At 40.6% G+C, this 24,839-nt stretch overlaps 2 protein-coding genes across 2 annotated transcripts; both read right to left on the reverse strand.

Annotated features, from left to right (window-relative positions):
• Positions 1–17,429: 17,429 nt before the first annotated feature.
• On the reverse strand, positions 17,430–18,270 carry LOC134207376 (uncharacterized). The gene is made up of 2 exons (XM_062683101.1): positions 18,009–18,270; positions 17,430–17,938 (listed from the first exon to the last, which is right to left on the reverse strand). The coding sequence occupies exons 1-2, from the start codon at positions 18,268–18,270 to the stop codon at positions 17,430–17,432; spliced, it is 771 nt and encodes a 256-aa protein (XP_062539085.1).
• Positions 18,271–19,109: 839 nt separating this feature from the next.
• Positions 19,110–19,718, reverse strand: LOC134207377 (uncharacterized). Its single transcript, XM_062683102.1, has one exon. The coding sequence runs from the start codon at positions 19,716–19,718 to the stop codon at positions 19,110–19,112; it is 609 nt and encodes a 202-aa protein (XP_062539086.1).
• Between the last annotated feature and the right edge of the window lie 5,121 nt (positions 19,719–24,839).

A 24,839-nucleotide genomic window follows, 5' to 3' on the forward strand; every position in this document is an offset into this window, starting at 1 on the left:
TGCACAACATTTTTGGAATTTATTGGCACTTGATTTATCCATTTTTAATTTAAAACGTGATAAAACTTCACAACTGATATATTCTCATCGACAACAGTCTTTTCATAGCAAGACTTTCAAACTATATAGTTTATATACAGGTACTAATGGGTAGTCAGCAGCAATGAATAAACAAGACATTTTCAAATTATACACCGTACAACATCTTCAGGTATTTTAACGGTTATTTAATTCAATAGAACAAACGTCCATAATGTGTCGTTGGTTGATAACAGGCTGCTGAATCTATAATTGGCGCTGTAAGCATAAAACACTCTGTTGGACGCAATATAGACATGAAAAAAGTTTTTGTTAGAATTTTTTTTCTTTAAATATCTCACAGAAACATTATTCCCAAGTTAGATAATGAAATACCTATCTGCAGAAAAAATTTCATCGATTTCTGAGATGAGTTTTTTTTTGTAATATCGATTTTAATTTTTAAAACTATTTTTTTCAGTGTAGAAATCGTTTTTTTTATATTCTGGATATTTTTCCAAAAACCTCCAGGGAATTTCATGACAGTCCGGCATACAACACTTTTTTGTAGTTCCTGTAATTTTAGAGTTACATCGATTTAAAAAAATGTTACTCTTGACAATTTTTGAAAAACTAAGTATGCAGCAGGGTTTGCACAAATCGCTCTCAATAGATAACGAACAACGATAAAAGAGAGGCAAAAACTGTTCCGAATCATAACAAGCCATGATAACAAATTTATCAAACTTGTATACAAGTGCGAAAAAACAGAATCGGCTAGGCAGCCCCCACAGAAAAATGGTGATTCTCGCTTTGTTTTCGCTCCTTTCGTGGTGGTTACTGCACAGCTGTGTAGAATAAGTTGAAATGCATCATCAGAGCCAGTGCTCCCCGCATTTGGAGCTTTCTAAAAGAAATTTATCATGGAGTATTGCTTGTGTCACGAATTTTTATACTACTGCGAAAATCATTGCTGACAGATCATTTTTCCTCAATCATATTATCCATGGATGATCTGATTGTTTATCATATTATTTACATACGAAACATCTCGAAACATCTTGTCTATTTACAGGTAACAAACTTTATACTCAAAACACTTTAAATTAATTTATTAAATCAATCCGTTCCGCGATAAGCATATGCGGTATTTCGAAAAATTTCGTTTCAGATGGTTCGAAACGAAATTCCGCGGAATTTCGCGGAATTTGAGCATGGCGAAATCTGATTTCTTGATTTCGTATCGTTTCGTAAAATTACAAAAATTTCGCTAGAAAAAACTAGTTTCTTACGAAATTTAGCGGAATTCCGCGGAATTCGAAACAAATTTAAACTTAAACCATACTTTATACCATCAAAAATCTTGGCTGCGTCGCTGAACAGAATCGTTAAGATGTTTTCAGAACTTTAGGTACAATTTTTTTTATTAACGCTTACTACATAACCCCGTTCTTTGTCGACAAATACGTATGTAGTTTTCTTCTATAAAACGTCTACAGTGTTTCCAAGATTCAAATTTATATTTTGTGATATTTTTTACTATTTGTACAATATGAATGCGGAATCATGGGAATGGTCATGGGATGGCAGCTAGTCTGGGAGAACGCGAAGTGAAAAAAATCTACCTGGCGTAGCAGAAATTTGTTTAACCAGTGTACAATCGACCTTGTTGATGCTGATCACGCCAGCTAGTGTGGGAGAACGTGAAGTGATAAAACTAATGTATGCATCGAAGAGCACAAAATTATTTAGTGCGGAATCGATCGTATTGTAGAAGCTTATTAAACGAAGCACATTGATCTTGCGTTGGATTGATTTGAAACACAGTTTTCGTCTTCTTGTTTTCAAAATAACTTCGTTTACAATAAACATTTAGTCATATATGGACCAACAGGTCTGTGCCACAAAAAGGGAAACATTTAGTCACTTACCACGGGGCTTCATATGAATTACCTTCTTTACTAACCAACGATTCCTTTTCCGTAGCGCTCACGGAGATGCAGAGCATTCCTCGGTCTTCTATAACAATGAGTGTTAAACTAATTTCCCTCTCCTAATCATGAATTGACTGTAAGGAGATGATCAGCATCGTTATTGGCCATGAATTTGTAAATATTATTTAATTGGTGAGCTGTGCATATTTGTTGTTTCTCGGCCAATCATGATTAGCAACTACGATGTGTACAGTTAATAAAGCTAAGCTCTTCTTTGACTATTCGCACAATATGTAAGGAATATTGGAGATTTGTGGGCATTTCTAAATCTTCGCATGGAATTTACAAAAAAAAATCCAGGACGAGTTGAAAGATCATTAAAATTGCTGAAAATTCTTTACTTATGATTGCTTTCAGCTCATACTGACCATAACAGCTGTTCCCACATACCAAGTACATACAGACAATAGCTCAGTTTGTTGAGCTGATTGTATATAAGACTATGCTGCCGCTAACCGCAAGTCGAGCACATCTGTATATGGCGTCCATATACAGATGTGCTCGACTTGCGGTTAGTGGCAATATGGGTCTGTGAAATTCAACGAACGAAATTTGAGTCCGTATATAAAAAAATCCCACAATTTATATATTTTTTTGTACTTACTGATATAAAACTGATCATATTCGGGAGCACACGCTCACGATGAATTCCTTTGAAAGCAGAACAAATTCTGGGGTATTTCCTTATCGCCAATGGTGTATTTATGCGACGAGAATGCGGTGATTTATCAAAGACTGCCTCTTCTGTTATTATAACTCTATTAGTTCAGTCATTAACTCAGTTATTTGACTTCGAAAATGAGAAATCAGAATTGCGTACATAATGTTAAACCAATTTAATAAAAAATCCGCGGAAACAAAAATAAAATTTCGTTTCGTTTCGAAAAATTTCAAATTAAATGAACTTTGATTTCGTATCGTTTCGAAGTCTCGAAAGTAAATCTATATTTCGTTTCGTTTCGATCCGAATCAACATAGACATTTTAAATTTCGTGTCGTTTCGTTTCGTTAGGAAAAAGTGTGTTATCGCATACCCTTATTCCGCGACAGGTTGGATTTCAAACGATGGCTTATATCTTGGTTCAAGTCTCCCAGAAAAGAGCATCTGTTAATACAGCTTACCATGTGCTTTACGGGTACTATTTCCTTGGCTTGTCTAAAGCTAAGCTTTCAATCATTTATAGAAAGCATAAGTCAACAATTTCAAACTGGATTGCAATTTATGAACGAAATGGATTTTTCTCTTGGAAAAAATATGAACGAGACGTGAAAAGTTTGGGTCGGATAAGAGGGCTTGGCTAGTAGATTTATATCATTCAAAACCAACTCTTTATTTGGATGAAGCCAAAAGTTTCTTCGAGAAAGAAGGGATCACCTGGAAAACTCTTGAAAGGCGAGCCATTCAAATACGAAGCGAAGAAATTGTACGATTTGCAAATGAAATGAACGAACTGAAATGGGATTATCAAAACTTGATTTTCTTAGACGAAGTGAGCTTCGATAACAAATCTATGCTAAGATCCAGAGGCTACGGAGTAAAGGGTAAACGATTAATTTGCAGAGGGGAAAACCTAGAACCTAAAATGTTCGAAAACCTAGAATGTCGTTGCTGTGCTTTATCAGACAAGAAGGATTACTAGAGGCATTTTCTACAGAAGGAACTTTTAATAGAGTAAAATTCTTCAAATGTTGTAGAAGGTTTGCTTTGAAATCTGAAACGGTGCAGTGTTATCCAGGATTTCATTCCGTATGGATTCTTGACGGCGCAAAGATCCATTGTGATGCGGCGATAATTTGCTATTTACGATCATTAGGAATATACACTATATTTCTTCCACCCTACTGCCCTTTTTTCAATCCAATTGAGTAATTATTTGAATTAATCAAAAGGAGATTCAAGAGATCCTATCAAGAGAACCAGAAAACATGTATCGATCTAGATGTCACGGAAGTATTGACAGAATTAGCAAACTATTCCATGAATAATTTATTCAAGAAATGTGGCTATATTAAAGAAGGAAGGTTTGACCCTACTATTGGATTGGAATGTGATATAATCAAACTTGGTTTTGAACAATAATGGAGTTATTTTCTATCTATAATAAATAAAACACTAGATGAAATTCAATATTATTATTATTTGTGTGGTTAATTCATGGTACTTTACAATAATTTCATTCTCTATGATCTTCATCTTCAATATTACTAATATTTTCAATCAAAGAAACACTAAAATCTGACTTGCTGAATGTAACTGCTTGTTCCGCTGCTGAAAGAAAAGATTCACCAAGACGATCTCGTGTTTCCAATGCTTCTAAGTTTCTCTTCAAAAGCTTTATTTGGGAATTCAAACTTTCAACCGTCTTTTCAAGACTGTTGAATGTGTCTCTTATGAACACGATTTCATCGTGGTAACCTGCATTAACGTTATTAGCAACTGAGAAGTTTTGCCGAACTTGTCTCAATTGTGGTAGCTCTTTCGCTGTAAAAAGTTTGATTAAATGGGATGGTGGACCTTCATTTACTAAGCTTTCATGTCGACACGGATCCGAAGAAGAAATTGAGTTAGCCCACATCATCCAAGCAATATCTACCGCATGCCAATGAGCTCCATGCTTTTCCCGAAGATTTTCAGTTAACAGATCAACCGTTCTGTTAGATGCAGCACCAGCTCTGTCCCGTTCCTCGGGTTCCAAAAGAGTTTCCTTTACTGCTTTGTGAACCTCCTTGCTATTCACGGACAATGAGTACACGTGCGACATGAGATGTATCTCCTTGTATCTCCAGTTCTGTAATATTGTTGTCGTAATTTTATCCAGAGTGTACGTCCTATGGCATGATTTATCGTTGAATAATGCGAAGCGACTGAAATCTCCTTCATCCGGTTGCAATTTGGCACCCCATGATGGCTGGGCCACTCCACATTCATCGCAATTTTTCATTCATTCAAAACTATTTCACGTTTGAGAAACCGTTGGGACAATAGCCAACAGTTTTTCACAAACTTCTTTGGAGTAGTCCCAGAAACTCCCCATTTACCTGCATCTTTTCCTGAGCTTTGACCCTTGAACTCTCAGACCGCAACGAGGAGTCAACAGCCGTACAAACCATCAGGAAGTTTTGATTGGGCATAGCCGCAATTTTCAAAGTTATTCTCAATCGAATCAGCGTCATCACGGTCAGAGATTGAGTTTATTTCTTCTGCGTTCCAGTCCTCGACAACATCTACATTACCGTATTCGTTGGGATCAGCGAACCGAAGAATTTTGTCCGTTTCCTGATCCACAGAGCCATGCGATTGACGTCGCTTCCGTTTCATCTCCATCTCGCTTTCCGTTTCTTCTCAGTGCGCATATGTTAATAGATAGAAGAAGTTAGAAACTATAAGCATAGCTGTTTTTGAACACTTACCTATACGCGGTGTATAAGGCTATTATCCCCTTTGGAACTTGCTTATCCAAATCCATATCCGATAACGAATTGTTCGCAGAAATGGATGTCGACGTAATATGACAAGCAAATATTTATAAAATGATCAAAACATTTACAAAACAATTATTATAAACTATCGAAGCATGAGGGTGTTTTTTGTATGATGAGGGATCGTGACTGAGCGAATAATTTTCGCTCAGGAGTATAACAAGGTGCAATTTATTCAATATAGCATCCAGAATCAGTTCTCTATCATGACAGCTTGCGAAAAAAGTCTCTCGCGTATATGTATACAAAGTATACATCGTATATTTATACAAAGATGATAAGTGAAAGACTTGTTCTTTCTCTTTAGGATTCAATCCCTGGTATGCAGAGTGGCTCAGAAATACCATATCTTTATGCCCTCTAAGTTTCATTTGATTCTGAGATGGTGCTGCCAGCCCCATAGAAGAGTTGGCGCGTGTCGTATCTCAATCCAACGATGTTCGATTTAATGCTTCCTCAAATTTCAATTTAATTACTTCCAACTATCACATTTGCCAATCACCACATAAAAACTTTTAATTTTTTCCACAACTTTGATCACGATGCTTCGTTCACGAAAATCGTTTACAGAATGAACTCCTAGGACCGTCGTCTCGTATCTCTTCCGGTAAAACCTTTGCGTTTATCTCATTCCTGCGTTTTCTTGCGATTTTCTCATTCCTGCGTTTATACTTTTCCCTTCAGAAACTTTCTTGTGATATCAATTATGGTTAACCGACACGAATTACACGTGAAATAAACATATCGCGAAAGACAATAATCAAAACACAAAATTCTATTCGAGACTCATTTCGAGACAATTTTCCAACAATCATCACAATATTTTTTATATATTTTGACAATGAATAGAGCTTCACAAGTTGCTTTCAATCATGACTCAAAATACATTTATGCTTCAGTTTTAAATTATAATATATTAATCACCATAAATGTGTAACTACCCGCAGTGTAAAAATATATTTATTCATCCATAATCACCTTTTCATTTTATTTGTGCAATGTCGTTTTACATCTCTTTTATTTATTTATTTTTCCATCTATCTGTCAGTGGTTATTTACTTCGAAACAGCAATTTGCGAGAAGATTGATTACAGGTAAATTTTACTGTTATCTCGATTATCTTTCAGTCAAGCACTATTCACTACATCCTTCTCTACCTGTACTCTCGGATAGAATCACAAATACTGATTGATTATGTAATCCTCAACTTTTTTTTTTCAGATGTTCAGAGTAAACACAAGCTCTGTGCAAGCCATTACCCATATTCAGATTGTGCAACAAAATTCATGTGAACATCATACATCGAGAAAGGAAGAATTCTGAGAATCTCTGAACGAAATGAAAACCCACGTACACCATCCGGTAGACCACTTGAAGAATCTGCCTGCCTATCGTGAACCTTGGCCTAATTATGAAGATATTTATGTTAGCAACTCGACTTTGTTTCTCATTACGAAAATGTGTTACGCGCCTCAACAGGAATCTGATTTCCACGGACAATCTTCATACCGAAAACTACCATCAACTTTCATTTATGAAACATTCGCCCTTATTTTGCGTAAGCTACGGAATATCCAGCCTTTTGTCTACGTTGTGCGAAAGAAAAGCAATGTATGGTATAGGATTTGATGGATAACTAATAAAACAACTTAGTAAGCTGGTTTATACTTTATTTATGCAAACTTGTCTTTAGTTTCTATGACAGCAAACAAGTAATTTTCACATCTCGCTGTGAGAGATGAAAAAAAATCATTCAAGGTTGTTCAAGCTAGTGGAACACACGGTATACGAAGTGGTCATCAAACCTGGAAGGACGTGTCATCAAGTTCCTGCTACGAAGAGTTCGCTGTTCATTCAACTGCTGCGGAGTAGCAATGCCGTTCGAATCATCCGATACTTTATCAAAAACAGAAGTGCCAACTTCAGTCTCTGGCATGGGAAGTTCTTCGTTGTCTGACTCCGCAGAGCCTCCGAAAGCGGGATCCCTTTTTACTTCCCTTACATTCCTTGCATATTGTAAACCTGTGTTACTCACTACCACCACTTTGGCCCCTTCTCTAGCCACCACTCTGAAGCGCTCCGGCAGGAAAGTCGAATCCGTTTTGGAACGTTTCTGGCGAGCAAGCAAGACCACGTCGCCAATTTTGATGTCGAACTCCTTTGCGCCCCGGACTGAATCCGCATATAGTTTACTGGAATGTTTCGTGTCTGCATCCCTTTCCCGTACCTCTTCACGGTCAAGCTTCTCATTAGTGGGTGAACTCCACAAACACGGGAACGTACCACGGTGCTTCCAACCCACCATCATCTCGAAGGGTGTTACTGCAAGGCGTGAGTGGGGAACCAGTGTGTTGTGGTGATGTATATATTGCTGAAGAGCATGACGCCAGTTTCGTCTATCCTGGAAGCTGATAGTGCCTTTATGATTCCCTGGTTCTGCCTTTCGACTGCCCCATTGGATTGAGGACTTAGAGGTATAGCCTTCCTTATTTCAATGCCTTTATTTTTCCAGAACTCAACGAAACCAGCGCTTTGAAATGGAGGCCCATTGTCGCTTTGGATTATAATGGGTAGACCCCAGGTCTGAAACACCTTACACAAGGCGGCATTTGTACTTTCAGCATCAGTCGACTTCATTTCGATGGCGTGTAGGTACCTAGAATATGTGTCTACAATGATTAAGAATTCTCCTGTTCCAAAATTGGGAGCCGACAAAAAATCCACTTGTATTATTTCCCATGGCCCCTCTGGGAGGTCTCTCGACGAAAGGGGCACAGGAGGGTTGCGTTTAGACAATAGCAGGCAAGTTTCGCAGCTTTTAACATATCGTGACACTTCAGCGGACATTTTAGGCCACCAAAAAAATTGCCGCATAATACGTTTCATGGCCACCTCACCTACGTGACCTCCATGAGCTGACTCGAGAGCTTTTTTTCTTAGAGAAGTAGGCAAAACAGTGCGCTCGTCCTTGAACACCGTGTATCCGAGACAATGCAAAGTTTTTTTATGAGCAGCATAAGCCTGCACTTCCTGCGACCACATATTTTTCTTCAGCGCTTCTCGGACGAGTTGAAGTTCTTTGTCACACTCTGACATCCTTTCTATTTCAGTCCATGTGAGCTCCATGCAGCGCCGTAGCGTGTGGTTGGCCAGGTTGGCCCCCGCCAAGGGCGCCAGGCATTAGGGGGGCGCCGAAATCCAGGATTGAACTATAGGAAATGATGACAAATCTCATCAAGGTTTCTTAAGCGGTTGAATAAGAGAAACGCGGATAGAAAATATGACTCTGCAAACACTGCATTCAATCTTCTTCAAAGAACAACACATGAAAAGGTTTATGTGGATACAATCTCACAATCCGCTATTTTATGTGTCCACACCACATAACAATAGAATCCAATAAACAATAAAATTTCATTTCATAATCTATAAATGACTTGCATATTTTGTTCCGTAGAGCTCCATAGCTCTTGCCATCCGGAAGATGCTCCCAGTCGAACCATTCCTTGAGCACGACGACACGCCACATCGTCACTGACGCCAAATGCCCGGATGAGAAGCTGAAATTTCCTTATCCCAAATCCTAAGCCCCGTCCATCCTTAAACATTGTAAACTAACCTCGAGTCACCACGAGTACGCTGGCTTCTACCCCCCTCTTACTAACCGTATAATAAAATGATATTGATTGTATATATCACAAAGAACAATGGCTCCGTAAAGTGTTATACACGCCTGAGCCTACCAAATAAACGAAATTGAAAAAAAAAAATGACTTGCATATACTATTGCAAACTAATGAAAATTTGTTTTTTAAAATGGCATAAAATCGAATTTGACCCAACATTTTGGCTGCTTGACAGGTCTCTTGCCCGATTGGCTGCTGTTTTTTGACGGTTCGATTGGCGGCACATACCTATCCGCGTTTCTCTTATTCAGGCCTCTAGATACCACTTGAATTTTCTCCGATTTTTTTTGTCAGTTTTTGTGGTTAGGTTAATTCCTTGTTTTATTAATGCTGAGGGTCTCAATCGGCTAAAAACACATTAATAAAGAGCAAAAAAAAAGTCTCAATCGGCTAAAGTTAAACCGTGTTAAAAGCCTTGGTATATTCTCAAATTTAACGGTTCAAAGTGTTTCAGATTCAAGCTTTTAACAGACGTTTCCCTCGGGGACTACATCCGCAATCAACCGTTTGACTAATTTCCGAAAGGCCTTTTTCCGTCAATATCTGATACAGCTAACAGAACGTAGGCTCAAGGAGCATCTTCACTGACTATTTTTTTTTATCATTTACCTGATGAAGAAGCAGGTAAACAATTGTATAAGGGTGAAAAATCATACAAAGGCGTTCAATATTCGATGATATTTTAAATTTGATTTTGTTTCTTTTGCTTTGAACGAGGCACTTTTCTAAAGACATGCTGAATACGAGAATCTGCATCGAGGGATCTCAGTAATGATGGCAACCGATCTATTTCAAAGTTGATATTTATTGGCCAAGTCAACCAATGTCACCAAACTACCGAAAGGCCCACTCTAGGAATTGATATATCTTGATCCAAATAGGCCCGGAGTTGTCTCTTTTATATGACTTGGTCAAATCACTATTCTTACCTTCTACCAATTCTCTCCAAATTGAATTTCATTTTAAGTCCAGTAGTTCTACTAGTTGGCTTCCTCAGTCTGAAGAAACAGGACGATGGGTTTTTACTTGTCCGACGTTGCAGCTGTTGTACAAAAAGCAAGCATGAAAGCACCCTCTCCACCACTGATCAAAGTGGTTTACAATTATTTACGATAGACGACAGACTATACTAACCTTCAAAAAGGCTACAACTCATCGGCCGAAACGTCGGGCAATTCTTCTTGTTGTGACTACGTCCGAAAGTGATCCAATCGTTGACCAGCACACTTGAGAGCACACTCTTATCATGTCATTTGTTTTCAACATGCATGAAAGTGAGGGGCGCCCAATAACGGTTTCGCCAAGGGCGCTGGGAGTCCACGCTACGGCTCTGGCTCCATGCATCCTGAGTCCAGCGTATACAAGAAGTGCTTCTCATCATCGTCCTCAAATGGTTTGGTAATCTGTGTTTCCGGTATCAGCCTGGATAAGACATCAGCCACGTTTTCTTCGCCTGGTATGCACTGGACAGTGAAGTTGTATGCCTGTAGCCTCAAGGCCCAGCCTTCTGCACGCGATACTGCTCTCTTTCCCAAACGGTGGTTCGTATGAAAAATGAACTGGTTTGCCTCGGCGTCTGTTCGGATGATGAATGATGTAGCCAGAAGGTAATAGCTGAACCGCTCTACTCCCCAGACCACGGCCAGCGCTTCCCTTTGCGTCTGTGGGTACCTCTGCTCTGTGGGAGACAATACCTTGGACGCGCAAGCAATGATGCGAGGCTCCCCAGCGTCATTGAATTGAGTGAGTACTGCTCCGAGCCCAGTTGATGATGCATCAACGAAGAGCTCGATGCGATCCGATGGATTATAATATCCTAAACGTTTAATCGTTTTCAACGCTTCATCTTTCAGGTAGGAGAACTCTCGATCCTCATCGGTAGTCCAATAAAATCTATCAGAAGCTGCCAAAGCTCTTAGATGCTGCGTTTTAGTCGCACGGTGAATGATAAATTTGTCTACAAAAGTTATCAAACCAAGGAAACTCTTTACTTCCGAGCAACTCACAGGGGTGCGAAATTGGCTGATAGCAGAAACTTTCTCCTCCTCAATCATCCATCCTTGTGGTGTCAATGTAAACCCAAGAAATCCCACGATTTGGCTGCCGAAGACGCATTTGTCTTCGTTGAGTTTAACGTTATGGTTGGCCAAACAGGACAAAACGGCTGCCAAATTTTTGTCGTGCTCTTCTTTAGTAGAGCCAAACACAAGAATATCGTCCAGGTAATTTCGACATCCTTCACACTCTCCAAGTATTAGCCTTTGCAGGGTTTCCTGGAACACATCCGGAGCGTTGCAAAGCCCAAATGGAAGCCGTACACATCGGAACATTCCCAATTCGGTAAAAAAATTGGTTAGGTGCCTCGAATCTTCATCTAACTCGATGTGGAAAAATGCATTGGATATATCAATCGTAGAAAACCACGTTGCCCCGTCAAGCTCAGCCAGAATCTGTTCCAACGTTGGCATCGAAAAGGGAGTGCGATAGATATATTGGTTAGGTCCTCGCAGATCGATCACTAATCTAATGTCTTCTTTCCCTTTAGGAACAACCAACATCGAAGAACAGAAGGAGGTATCCATACCTTCAACTACCGGTTCTATGATGTTTGCGCTTATGAGCTCTTGGATTCGTTTTTCGACAATAGGTTTGACTGCCAAAGGAATATTCAGGAAAATATTCCGACATGGTGGCCTTGTTTTGTCGTAATGGATCTTGACAGGAGGAATATTGAATTTAGGAAAAATCTTTTCCGTAGAGATCACTGCAATTTCGCCAGCATACGACGATTGTTGTATCTCAGCCGGTTGAGGTTGCAGTGGCACTTTCAGACCAAGCATAAGAATACTGTAGCGCGACGCGGTTGATCTACATAATAGAGCTCGTACTTCTTTGACTACATAGAACTTCTCCAGAAAAACCGGTCTGTCCTCAGAGATATACAAATAAGCGAAGAATGTTGCAGTTACTGCAATTTCCCCATCTGTTGCGTATGCTTTAAGTGGTCTGTCGGTTTGAAGGTTCACGTTGAATACTTCATCTTTGTACTTAGGATTGGAGATCAATTTTTTAAAAGAATCCTCGGTGAAGGTGTTTACCTGCGCTCCAGAGTCAATGAGGAATAAGCAACGAAATCCCGCTACAGCTGCAAGTATTATTCCTTCATCCGATGACTTGACCAACCGTTCGACCGATTTGGATGCTTTTGGATATGGATGGTTCAGAACATTAATATTTTTCGCATCAAGCTTATCCAAATCATATTCATGTTCAACAATCGATGGTCGGGATAGTGCAAGAGAAATTGATGAAGCCGCTGTCCTTGGCACTGCCTTCGCATCAAGTACACACGTATAGGGCTGACTTAGACCGGAATACCTTTGAATTAATTCGTGGTTACTTTCCATATCTTCCATGGTCGGAACTTCTTCGACTTTCTCAACCGCGGCAATTTTGGCCGGCACCGTATCCATTACTTCTTCAGCAGTCCGCTTGAAGTTTGCGTTTGTACACGCCCGCTGAATGTGCCCAACAATTCCGCACCTGTTACATGTCTTAGACTTAACCCTGCAAGCATTCGCTGAATGATAGACACTATAGCATCGCCAACATCTTTCTCCGCTGTGATGGAATGTCTTAGGTTGAACGCTCCCCTGGCTGAACGGTTGTCTGCCTCTTGGAGCACGCCAGTTGGCTCTTCTGCCTGTGTATCCCCGATTATTCACGTTTCCGCGAGTGAAACGATTCGCTTCCCAGTTTGTTGTCGACCGCAACGGAGCGACCATCGCTTCTGCTGTATGTTTTCCTCGTTTCTGCATCACGTACTCTTCATTGAGTCGAATTGCTTCCAGCTCCCGGACTTTATCGACAAGATCGGTAAAGTTGCCTTTACGATTCAACATTTTCAACGCAGCGGTTCTCACGTCTCGGCTCGAAGCGTGTTCTGCCACTGTAGAAATTATCTCATCAAATTCCTTTTCCTCGTCATATTCACACAGCCGCGCTGTTGAACCAACCCTTAGAATGAAGTTCAGATCAGATTCCTCATCTTTTTGGATCATCATTGTCAATCGACGTCTCATCAGCATAACATCAGATCCAGAGCCGAAGTACGTCTTGAGTCTATGCATGGCATTTGAGAATGGTTCCAAAACGGCATCCGGTGCATCGGCATTAGACTTGGTATTTCTGAAAATCTCGAGTAGACGATGACCTGCCTTCACCTTAAAGATGGTATACATCACCGACTCTTCTTCAATACCTGCTAGCTTCATTGAGTCAACGAGCAAATCTTTCCACAATTCAAAGGTATGTCGGTGGATTTGTTCATCGTTAGCTGCTTTGCATTCGGGAACGTTAATTGACGCGACCGACAGCTGATTCATGGAGGACAGAAACCTAGATTCCTCGAAACTACGGGAAGCGACGGGATGGTTCTGCAAGCGATGAGTGCTGCTGAATCCAGCTTGAACATCAAATTCTGGGTTTTGACTGTCGACGTTACTCCCTGTGTCCTTCGAAAGAAGACCAGCTCGAAGCTCCTCTACTTCTTTGCGAGACAGTTCAAGTTCATTCTCCAACATCGTTCTCATCTCCTTCTCTTCCGCCAGCTGTTCCGCTAACTTTGTAGACGTATCCGTTATCTCTGCGCTTCTCGGCGCCCGAACATATTTTCCTGTAACCAAACAGAAAACAAACTCTGTAGAGTTTTCTGAATACTGGAGACCTGAACGCTCCCAAAATCAATTAATATAGATAGCATTCACATTCTCAGCCCTGATGGTGCGTACTACTGATCATTATACCAAGCTTTTATTCTAGTTAAAGACATTCTTTGACTCTTCTCGCAGAGAATGACCCTTCGTTACTGCTCTATGATAACTTCTCCTTGATCTTTAGAGTAATCATTTTAATTGCTCTACGGTGACCAGTATATACCTTGGCCACCATAACAGAAGTCCAAATAGTCACCGCTTTTCATTAATTTACTCTGCTTGCCATACAAAGACCTATACGCTCTGATGTTTATTGCAAAGACCTACTCGCTTTGCAACTTTTTGAAAAAAAAAATACGAAGAGTCCTACACGCTCTTTAAAGCTATTACTTTGCTGCCATACAGAGACCTGCGCGCTCTGATTCATTAAGAGTCCTGCACGCTCTTCAAAACATTTTTCTGCTTGCATACAGAGACCTACACGCTCTGTTTTTTTTATTACAGAGGCCTACTCGCTCTGCATCTATAGATAAGTTATTTTACGAAGAGTCCTACTCGCTCTTCAAAGCTATTACAACAGCTTCCGTACAGAGACCTGCACGCTCTGATTTATGAAGAGTCCTCCACGCTCTTCAAAACATGTTTCTACTTGCATACAGAGACCTACACGCTCTGTTGTTTCTTATTGCAGAGACCTACTCGCTCTGCATCTCTAGAAAAGTTATTTTACGAAGAGTCCTACACGCTCTTCAAAGCTATTACAACAGCTTCCGTACAGAGACCTGCTCGCTCTGATTTGTGAAGATTCCTTCACGCTCTTCTAAGCATTCTTGCTATTCCTATAATCTGTCCCGAAGGTTTTTTTCTCCAGAGGCCTTCTCGCTCTACACGAAACATTTAATTATGGAGAGCCCTATACGCTCAACCAAACTTTTCACAAAATTCTTGATACTCACCCTCCGACTGCGCCATGTCGTATCTCAATCCAACGATGTTCGATTTAATGCTTCCTCAAATTTCAATTTAATTACTTCCAACTATCACATTTGCCAATCACCACATAAAAACTAGTGATGATGTAGATATGTGAGCCATATGCTAACTATGTAGATATGATGGATGTAGTGAATAGTGCTTGACTGAAAGATAATCGAGACTCATTTCGAGACAATTTTCCAACAATCATCACAATATTTTTTATATATTTTGACAATGAATAGAGCTTCACAAGTTGCTTTCAATCATGACTCAAAATACATTTATGCTTCAGTTTTAAATTATAATATATTAATCACCATAAATGTGTAACTACCCGCAGTGTAAAAATATATTTATTCATCCATAATCACCTTTTCATTTTATTTGTGCAATGTCGTTTTACATCTCTTTTATTTATTTATTTTTCCATCTATCTGTCAGTGGTTATTTACTTCGAAACAGCAATTTGTGAGAAGATTGATTACAGGTAAATTTTACTGTTATCTCGATTATCTTTCAGTCAAGCACTATTCACTACAGCGCGAAATTCGTTTTTATGATATTCTTTTATTACAATTTTTGTTTTTGTGTAAAAACTATTTCTTCTTACCTGGCAAACTGCAGTCGTAAAAACTGCGATCACATTTCTGAAACACAATCTGAAAGACATATATTTGTGCATTTTAGAAAGGTGCAGAGAATTCGTCTAGCGAGCATAAAGAAATAAATTGAATCAGAATATAAAAAAATCCTTCCTACAATTCCTGTATTATTACATACATACTTATTGATATAAAGCTCAACTGGTATAAAATTGATCAGATTCGGGAGCACCCACTCCAGGATGAATTCCTTTGAAAGCGGCACAAATGCTGGGGTATTGCCTTATCGCCAATGGTAAACGGGAACACGGCGATTTATCACAGACTGCTTCTTCTGTTACTATAATTCTATTGGTCGCAAAGCAGTTATTTGACTTTGAGAAAATGAAAACAGAATTGCGTACATAATCAATTCAATAAAAATTCCACGGAAAAAAAAATAAAATTTCGCATCGTTTCGAAAAATTTTGATTTGATTTGACGTTGATTTCGTATCGTTTCGAAGTTTCGAAAGTAAATATATATTTCGTTTCGTTTCATTTCGAATCAACACAGCCATTTTATATTTCGTTTCGATTCGTTAGGAAAAAGTGTCTTATCGCATACCCTTACAAAAATCCAAGATGGCTGAATCATGAAATGGACAATGGACATCACTGCCTGTACAGTAGTTAGCGTAATTGCTTCGATTTATTCGGACTGTATTCGTTCACTTTCTCAACTATAGCATTTCTTCCTCTTCGCTCTTCGATCACTTTTGCAGCTTTCGATCAATTCCCGCACTTGCTACCACTAAGAACTAATTCCCCTTTGACGCAAGGAGACACACGGCATTATGTTGCGCATAAACTTACTGGCGGCAGGGTTGCCAGTTTTACTAATTCAACTATTTACAAAATATGGTTGCGCACTAATAGAGGGTAATTCAATGATCCAAATTATGTACAAAATATTTTTCTTAGTTCTAGGATTAGTGGACTTAAAGGTAAGGTTAATTATTTAAAAATTTAAGTTTAACTATGTACAAATTCAATTTTCATTTTTCTTATTCCAGGTTCTTCAGGTTTCCGTGAATATTAAACATCCCGACAGTCAAATGAAAATATCCACTGTCTTCATCGGCTGGTGTGTCTTCTTTCACATGGTACAGATACGACGGGATCGATATCCTCGGAGGTGGTTCTGGTAAATGAAACAAAACCTGTACGAAAGGGTTCGAGCTATGGAACGAATGGGATACTCAACCTAGGTTAAGCCCCGTGCCGCAAGATCGCTATGCGAATCTACACGGCAAAGGCTTTGTTCCATACGGAACCCTGTTGACGCTTGGTTGTTTTAATCGAGACGTCCTTCCAGCGAGAGTTTGACCTGCTGCTCACGAAGATTGTACCCAGCGCCAAGTACAACGCGATGATTGCAGACTGTTTCCCGAGGAGGAAGTGTGTTGGTGTAGGTTGAAGTATAGATGCAGATGGTCCTGGAGCTGCAACGAACGACGGCTGAATATTCAGAGGCTTTGCGAGTGATGAAAAAATACTTAACTTGCGTTAAGTCTTGGCCACGAGATTTTCATCTACGTGGCAAAGGCTTGTTTTTTATTAGAGATGCTCCAGGAACAGTGCTCGTTTCCTTCGAGCTAGGGCCAAACTGAAAGTCTGGCGGTCATTCTCGTTGTTCGGCTCCCATTGAAGATGCTGATCGATTAATGAACGCAGGATCAAGCGGCCGAAGGCGAATTCTCACCGGATTAATTTCCGTTGGGAGTAGACACAGCTTAGATACTGCACGATCTGACGTCCCGGAACTTGTTCGTACTGTTGCTATTCGAACTAGACCATCGTGGCCAGGTCTTATTGCCAAAATCCGACCAAGTCACCACTTCTGTGGTGGTAGCTTCTCGTCCTTGAGTGCAACGACCGATTCAACCATAACGTTGTCCAGTTCTTCTGTCCAACGCTAGCGTTTCTGAAACGTTTGCAGATACTCGTTATGCCAACGATTCCAAAAAATACGCATCACTTTCTGCACTCTTTTCCATCTGGATAACCGATTCTCTGGAACCTCAGATAGATCAGGTTCCGGTGTGGCATTTAGTGGTCTACCCGCCATGAAATGTCCCGGTTTAAGGGCCAGTTGGTCATCCGGACTGTTCGGCAACGGTGTAATTGGCCGCGAGTTTAGCTGAGCTTTGACTTGGATCAACGCAGTAATGAACTCCGACTCGGTGAAGTGTGCGTTTCCAATTATCTTGTGAGGTAGATTCTTGGTGGACTTCACGCAGGCTTCCCATATTCCTCCAAAATTGGGAGATCTTGGAGGGATAAAGTGAAAGTGTACTCCGTCTTCAGCGAATGTATTGCTTACTGCTTCTCGGTGTTGCTGAGACACGAATCTACGTCGAAGTTCTTCCAGCTGTCGGTGAGCACCGACGAATGTCTGTGCGTTGGAAACGAGCCAGCCTCGGGCTGAAAGTCTCCCTAATAAAGACAAAAAAAAATGTCGGTGCGTTATCGCAATAGACGTTGGAGGGCTTGCCAGGACGACCGATGAACCGGCGTAGACAGGCAATGAATGCTTCCGTTGTGAGGCTGTCGACCAGTTCCAAATGAACGGCCTTCGTAGCGTGGCAGACAAATACTGTAATGTATCCCTTGACCAGTACGGTTCGTCCGGTATTCGCTATTCGAACGTAAACAGGCCCCGCGTAGTCGATTCCAACGTTTTGGAACCGGTACATTTGATGCACTCGTACAGCAGGAAGGCCTCCCATCAACTGTTGCAGTGGTGATGGTCTCATCCTTGTGCAGGTGAAGCAATCATGGTAAACTTTGCGGACCAGATTCCGGCCGCCAAGAGGCCAAAATCTTCGGCGAAGGGTGGATAACAGTAGTTCAGGTCCACCGTGATGTGTTTTAAGGTGCGTCTGTCTGGCTATGAAGGTGAGCCAGGTGCCAGCAGGCATGTGCGGTCAGCTCCTGTATTTCAGCTACACGGTTTGAGACGTAACTTTCCCAGGTCGACGGCGTTGCTGCAAGCCAGTTCAGGACGATCGTCGAATCAGACCAGAGGTAAACCTTGCAGTTGATATCGACGCTGTTAGAGAACTTCGTGAGGAGATGGGCCAGTAGGAGTGCAGCACACAGCTCAAGTCTCGGTATATATTGGCTCCCAAATGGAGCGACCTTCGATTTTGCGGTTACGTTTTGTGACGTCTAGCGAAGCGTAACAAAACCCGTGAAACTCCAGTTGGGCATTCGTTTCTACGACTTGTCGAGGAATCTTCAGTTGGCTGAGGAGGTGTATGCTCTGTTGAAGTTCTGACCAAGCCCGTGCGAATCCAGCTGGTACCTCGATGTCCCAGTCCAGCTGCAGCTTCCACAACATCTGCAGCAAAATCTTCAACTTGATGATGAACGGACCAACCAAACCCAGCGGGTCAAACAGGCTACTAATAAACGAAAGTATAATGGGTTTCGTTAAGCGTTCGCGGCCGACCCACTTCGGTTTTATGAAGGAGAGAAGGTCCGTAGATGTCTCCCAACGGAGTCCCGGAGCAGTAACGAAACTTTCCTAATCTAGTTTGAGAATAGGTTCTGTTTCTCGGAGGTCAACGGGATGGTGTCAAGGATCTCTTGGCTATTCGACGACCATGGACGAAGATGCATTCATGATTCGAATCAGCTGATCACACACGACGATCAGATCCGAAATATTATCTGCCCCAGTGAGCAGATTGTCGACGTAGACATCGTTGCGAACGACTGGTGTGGACACTGGGAAGCGAGATTCTTCATCATCGGCGAGCTTCTGCAATGTACAAGCCGCCAGAAACGGAGCGCTATTGGTACCGTAAGTAACGGTGAGAAGCTGGAATGTCGTTAGTGGCGAATCCTTGTCGCCACGCCAGAGGATCCGTAGTAGTGGTTGATCGCTCGGATGCACCAGAATTTGCCGGAGCATTTTCTCTATGTCAGCAGACACAACGAAACGGTACATGCGGAAACGTAAAATCAAGCACACGATGTCGTCTTGGATAGTAGGTCCAGCTATCAGTATGTCGTTGAGCGAAAGTCCAGTTCTTGACCGACAGGAAGCATCGAATAGCGTGCGCAACTTCGTAGTCGTGCTCTCCGGTTTCATCACCACGTGAGGCAAAACGTACTGAGGTTTGATGTCCAGTTCTTCGGCTGTGACCACTTGCATATGTCCCAACGACACGTACTGCTGGATGAGTCGAAAATACATCGCCTTCTTCTCCGTGTCCCTCGACAGGGATCTTTCCAGAGCGTAAAAGCGACGGGTGGCGTTGTAGTGGTAGCTGTCCAGTCACCAAAGAAGTTCTTTCCGTTTTGGACGCCTTACTACGTATCGCCCGTCCGGATTGCGTGTGGTGTTCTCGACGAAGTGCTTTTCGCAGAACCGCTCGGAAGGCGACCATCCTTTGGTGTCGTGTAGTTCTAGAACGAGGGCATTGGCCTTTACTGCGAATGGATAAACTCGGGAAGAAAGAGCAGCAACAATTTGATGTGTGATCGACGTCGTTGCTCCTCTGATACCACACACTCGGATAGGAATCGGCAGTCGTAGACGAGGAAGCTTCAAGCGATCGCACAGTCTCTGCGCAATGAAGTCATGGGATGCACTATCCAGCAGATAACGAATAGTGCAAACAGCGCCCTTGCTGTCACGAATGTTGACTAGCGCAGTCGGAAGGAAAGCGACACTGGAGGTCACGGTGTCGGTGGAAGCGACACAGGCAACATGCGGGTTTCCAGATTGGAAACATTCTCCGGAGGAAGTCGAAGCAGGAGGAGCGTATAGTGTCTCTGCTGGCAGCGATGACAACCTTGCGCTGGACAGTCCCGGCAAAATGAGACGTAGAGCGCAAACAATTCAAGCACAGATTGTGCTGCCTCACAATGTTGATTCTCCCCTTAAAGTCGAACTTCAGATACTGGTGTTTTTCAACCGAACCAATGTCCGTGCGGGAACCTACAGCCGAATTAAACAAATTTCGGAAAGCGCACCAGTCTTCAAGCTTCCCGGAGAACATGGGAAGGTTCAGCTCCGGAAGCTTTACACAGCGAGAAGATGGATTCGATTGGGCGGAGGAATTCATGGGCACTGACATTTTATTAATGTAAAATGCACGGAGGGAATAGTAACGCGCATCAAATTTCAATCTCTCAGATTTCAGACTCACCGGTTCCTCCTCTTCTCTCGTCAAGGCCTCAAACTCAGCTGCGGAACGATGAAAAAATTCGTATAAAGACTCCAGCTTTTCTGACCACGTCTGAACGTGCCCTGCTGGCGGCTTCTCCTTCTCAAATCCTTCTTGTAGGGCTCCAGGGTAGACCTGTGCGCCGCCGCGCCACGCCGCCGCCGCCGACACTCATTGACGTACGCCGACGCCGGTCAAGGTGTCGGCGGCGCGCCATACGCCGGTTGGCTCCACGCCGCCGAATTTCGTATTTCACGCCGATGTTTGACCAACACAAAAATCACATTATGCAGTGCGTTTGCATCTGCCGAACCAAGGCAACCTATCAAGCATTAATTAAATAGCTAGTATTTAGTAGATTTGTTTACTTTTATTCCTGTCCCTTTAACCCGCTTTAGCGTGTTAAATGTTAGGTCATCCAAAAACTTCTTGGCTACAGATCTACAAATCAATGAGCGTGGCGATGAACTTCTAATCTCTTATGTAACTTCATGTGGAATAACCTCAGTCTGGTCGCATTGGGTGGTTCATCATATTTTTGAATGTTTGAATGTTACATATCCTATTTGGTTCAGTGGTTACAAACGCGGCTACAAATCAACACCATAATGAATATTGGATTTGGATTCCCCGTCTCGTAGGATTTTTTTAGCTTCCCTGGGCATGGAGTATCATTGTGTTGGCCTCATGATATGCGAATGCAAAACTGATTTTTTGGTTTCTGGGGCTGGAGCACGATGGGGCACGGTGGGTCACGACCAAATTAAACATTTCCTTCACTCTTGTAATTGCTAGAATTGTTCTGAAAAAAAAAATTGTTTTGATTTATTTTGATAAACAATTCCCAAATAAATTTCTTGGTTTTCTTGAAATAATTTGCAGGAAGTCCTGGAGGACGTTATGAAGGAATATCTGAAGAAAATTCTTAGAGCCGTGATGAATTTCTGGATTTATCTCCGTTGTAATTTCTGGAGGATTTTCTGAAGAAATCTCTGGAGAAAATTCTTACGGATGTCCAATGAAATTCGTTAAGAAATTTAAGAATGTAGGTAATTCCTTTTGGAGGTCCTTTGGAATTCGTACGGAGATATCTGAAAATTCGTCCTAGAGCTTTGGAAGGAAATGGCGTTGGAAATTCCGAAGGAATTATTAGATTAATTTCCGAGGGAATGGAATGTCTTATGGAATACCTGGAAACATTCCAGTGGAATTGTTAAAATAATTTCTGAATGAATTTTGTAGAAATTTTTAATAGTTTGTATGTATGTATGTTGTTATCCATCACCCTGGCTTGAGTTTTGCTCTGCATGCGACTATTGGGTGGAGTACAATAGAAATTAATTACCATTCTGCTTTCAATGCACTTCTGTGTGAAGGGCAAAAAATGGAGGTGGCGGACCCGTAGGCAGAGACACTTACGCGAAGCCCGCGGGATAGAGAGAATCCACTTTCAGCAATGTAATCAAACAGACTAATAAATAGATTCGCAATTCTTTTTGAGCTTTCCGAGGGATGGCTTCTTTAAGGTAGAGCACATCGAATCCATTACAACTGTGGGGAAGTGTACTCATCTACATTAGTAGAAATTATTAAAAGAATTCCAAAAAAGAATTTCTGAAGGAATTCCTGATGGAATGGTCAGAATGAATTTTATAAGAATTTTTGAAGGAATTTTCCAGAAGAATTCCTGGTCCTTAGAAGTTCCGAAGCAATTCCTGAGGGGAATTTCAAAGAAAAGATTTTTTTTAAAGGATTTTCTGAAGAAATTCTCGATCGGATTCCTGACGTAGTTTTTGAAGGTATTTTAGAATGAGTTTCTTGATGACTTACCGAATTAATTCCTGAATATTTTTCCTAGGGAATTATTGAAGGTATTTATGAAAAAAAAAATCTGTAGAAATTTTCGAAGGAACTTGTGCAGTAAATTCCCAAAGAATTCTTGAGAATATCAGAATATCTGCAATCTTGATATTTTGGGAGTTTTTCTTGGCATGTAGTCTTTATTCTAGAGCCAAAACTAAGTTTGTTTTACTACTGTTCGGACTTCCAAAGAAATTCCTGGAGAAATATAAGAATTTCTGTGTAAATACCAATAGCTATTTGTTCGGAAAATCCATTAAACATTTTTTCGTAAATTACTTTCAGAATTATTTCGGATATTCCTTCAGAAATTCATTAATTTTTTTTATTCTTTATTATAGAGTTGACGTGATACTTTCGACTGTTGTGCTCAATTTTGTTTGACTATTATCGGCTCTTTCAGTCATATAAAGCAGCTAAAACGTTGTTGCGTCTATTTTCCGACGTTTCGGTGTATATTTCACCTTCTTCAGGGATTCAGAGGTTACTTTTTGTTGTATATGTGTGTGTCCTGTATGACATAACGTTGTCGATTAAACAGATACGACATCACCAGTGCGCGGGCGATAAACTCACAGAAGCTTTTATCGAAGGTATAGGTTGGATATAGCTTGAACGAACAACATCAAGAAACATTTCAAAATCCACAGTGAAGTGCAAAAAAAAAATGAGACGTGTAAACCCTAGTAGAACGCCATTGTTAATTGACAACGTTATGTCATACAAATAGAGGTAGTAAACTATAAAGGACGGTTGTCGCTGAGGTCCCCTTTCTCGTTCCCAAACATGTTGGGTACATATCTGTAAAAGCGTATTGATTTTTCCTTTGTTGACATTTAGCACCCTATCCCCGCCAGCACAAGATGTTTCGCCAGTGACGACTGCGACAGTCTTCCTCTATAGTTTATTAGCTCTATTGTCATACAGGACACACACATTCAAATCAAAACGTAGCCTTTATATCGCTGAAGAAGGTGAAATATACACCAAAATGTCAGAAAATAGACGCAACAAAGTTTTAGCTGCTTTATAAGAGTAATAGTCAATCAAAATTTATTATAGAGATTTTCCGCACTTAACTGGTTCACCTCTTTGAAATTCATTTAAAAATTCTGTTAGAAAATCTTTTCAGGTTCTCTTTAGGTTATTCCTTCAAGAATTGAGTAGGGAATTCCTCCAGGAAATATTTTTTTCAGAAATTCCTCCAGGAGGTCCTTAGGAAACTCCTTCAATAAACCATACAAAAAGAAATTTCCAAAGGTATTTGAGTGTTAAATTTATTTTCCATTGAAAAACACTTAAACAACGGTTAAAAAAAATTAAAGGAATTTACAAACGAAATTTCCGAAGATTTCCCAAAAGAATTTCTGAAGATATTCCCCAAAGAATTCCTAAAGAAATTTTCGAAGTTCTACAGGAATTTCCGGAAGAGTTGCTAAAGGAATTTCCGGGGGAATGTCCAAAAGAATTCCTATAGGAAATTCAGAAAAATTCCTGGAGAAAGTTCTAAATAGATTCCAGAGGGAAATTTTGAAAGAATACCAAAAATATCTTCTTACAGTTTCCGAAGAAATTCTTTAAGGAATTACTGGAAGAATTTCTATTAGGAATCTTAAAGAAATTCTTGAAGGAATTTAAAAAAACTAAATCAAATTCCGAAGGATTTCTCCTAATGGGATCTCCGGATGTATTCCTAAAACAGTGTCCGTAGGTATTCCGATGGAAATTCATGAAGGATTTCCCATGGGTACTTTCTAAAGAATTCTTAAAGGTATTTCCAAAGGAATTCCTGAAAAAGTTTTCGAATTAATTTCCGAAGAAATTCTTAAAAGGCTCCGTAAAGGAATTTCCGAAGCAATCCCTAAAGTAATTTCCAAGGAGATTCCTGAACGAACCTTTGGAGAAATTTTGGAAAGAATTTCCGAAGCAATACACAAATAAATTTTCAAGGGAATTCTTGGAGAAATTTCTGAATGAATTCATAGGGTAATTCTAAATTAGTTTTCCGAATTCCTTTTCCGATTTTTCTGAGGAATATCTTGAGGAACTTCCAAACGAATTTCTAGATTTATATCTGAAGTACTTTCCAGTGAACTTATGTGCTGTGATGCGGCAATATCTTAATGGAGGATGTAATGTGAACTTTTGCTGACTACTCAGACTACTCAGAATAGAATTTTTTTCAGCATAGATTTTTGGGCATCCAAGAAATTCCTGGAGTAAAAGCTAAAGATCTACAAGCGTAGCTGAAGATCAATCGGACTATTTCAATTATGGCACATGTG

Source organism: Armigeres subalbatus, chromosome 1 (genome assembly GCF_024139115.2).
Source record: "Armigeres subalbatus isolate Guangzhou_Male chromosome 1, GZ_Asu_2, whole genome shotgun sequence".
Lineage (NCBI taxonomy): Eukaryota > Metazoa > Arthropoda > Insecta > Diptera > Culicidae > Armigeres > Armigeres subalbatus.

Excerpts from the sequence above, each read along its gene's own strand:
- LOC134207376 (XM_062683101.1), bottom strand. The coding sequence starts at position 18,270 with ATGAGACCATCACCACTGCAACAGTTGATGGGAGGCCTTCCTGCTGTA. Across the intron at positions 17,939-18,008 it reads CCGGTTCATCGGTCGTCCTG|CCCGAGGCTGGCTCGTTTCC; the intron begins GCAAGCCCTCCA and ends GGAGACTTTCAG.
- LOC134207377 (XM_062683102.1), bottom strand. The coding sequence starts at position 19,718 with ATGTATTTTCGACTCATCCAGCAGTACGTGTCGTTGGGACATATGCAA.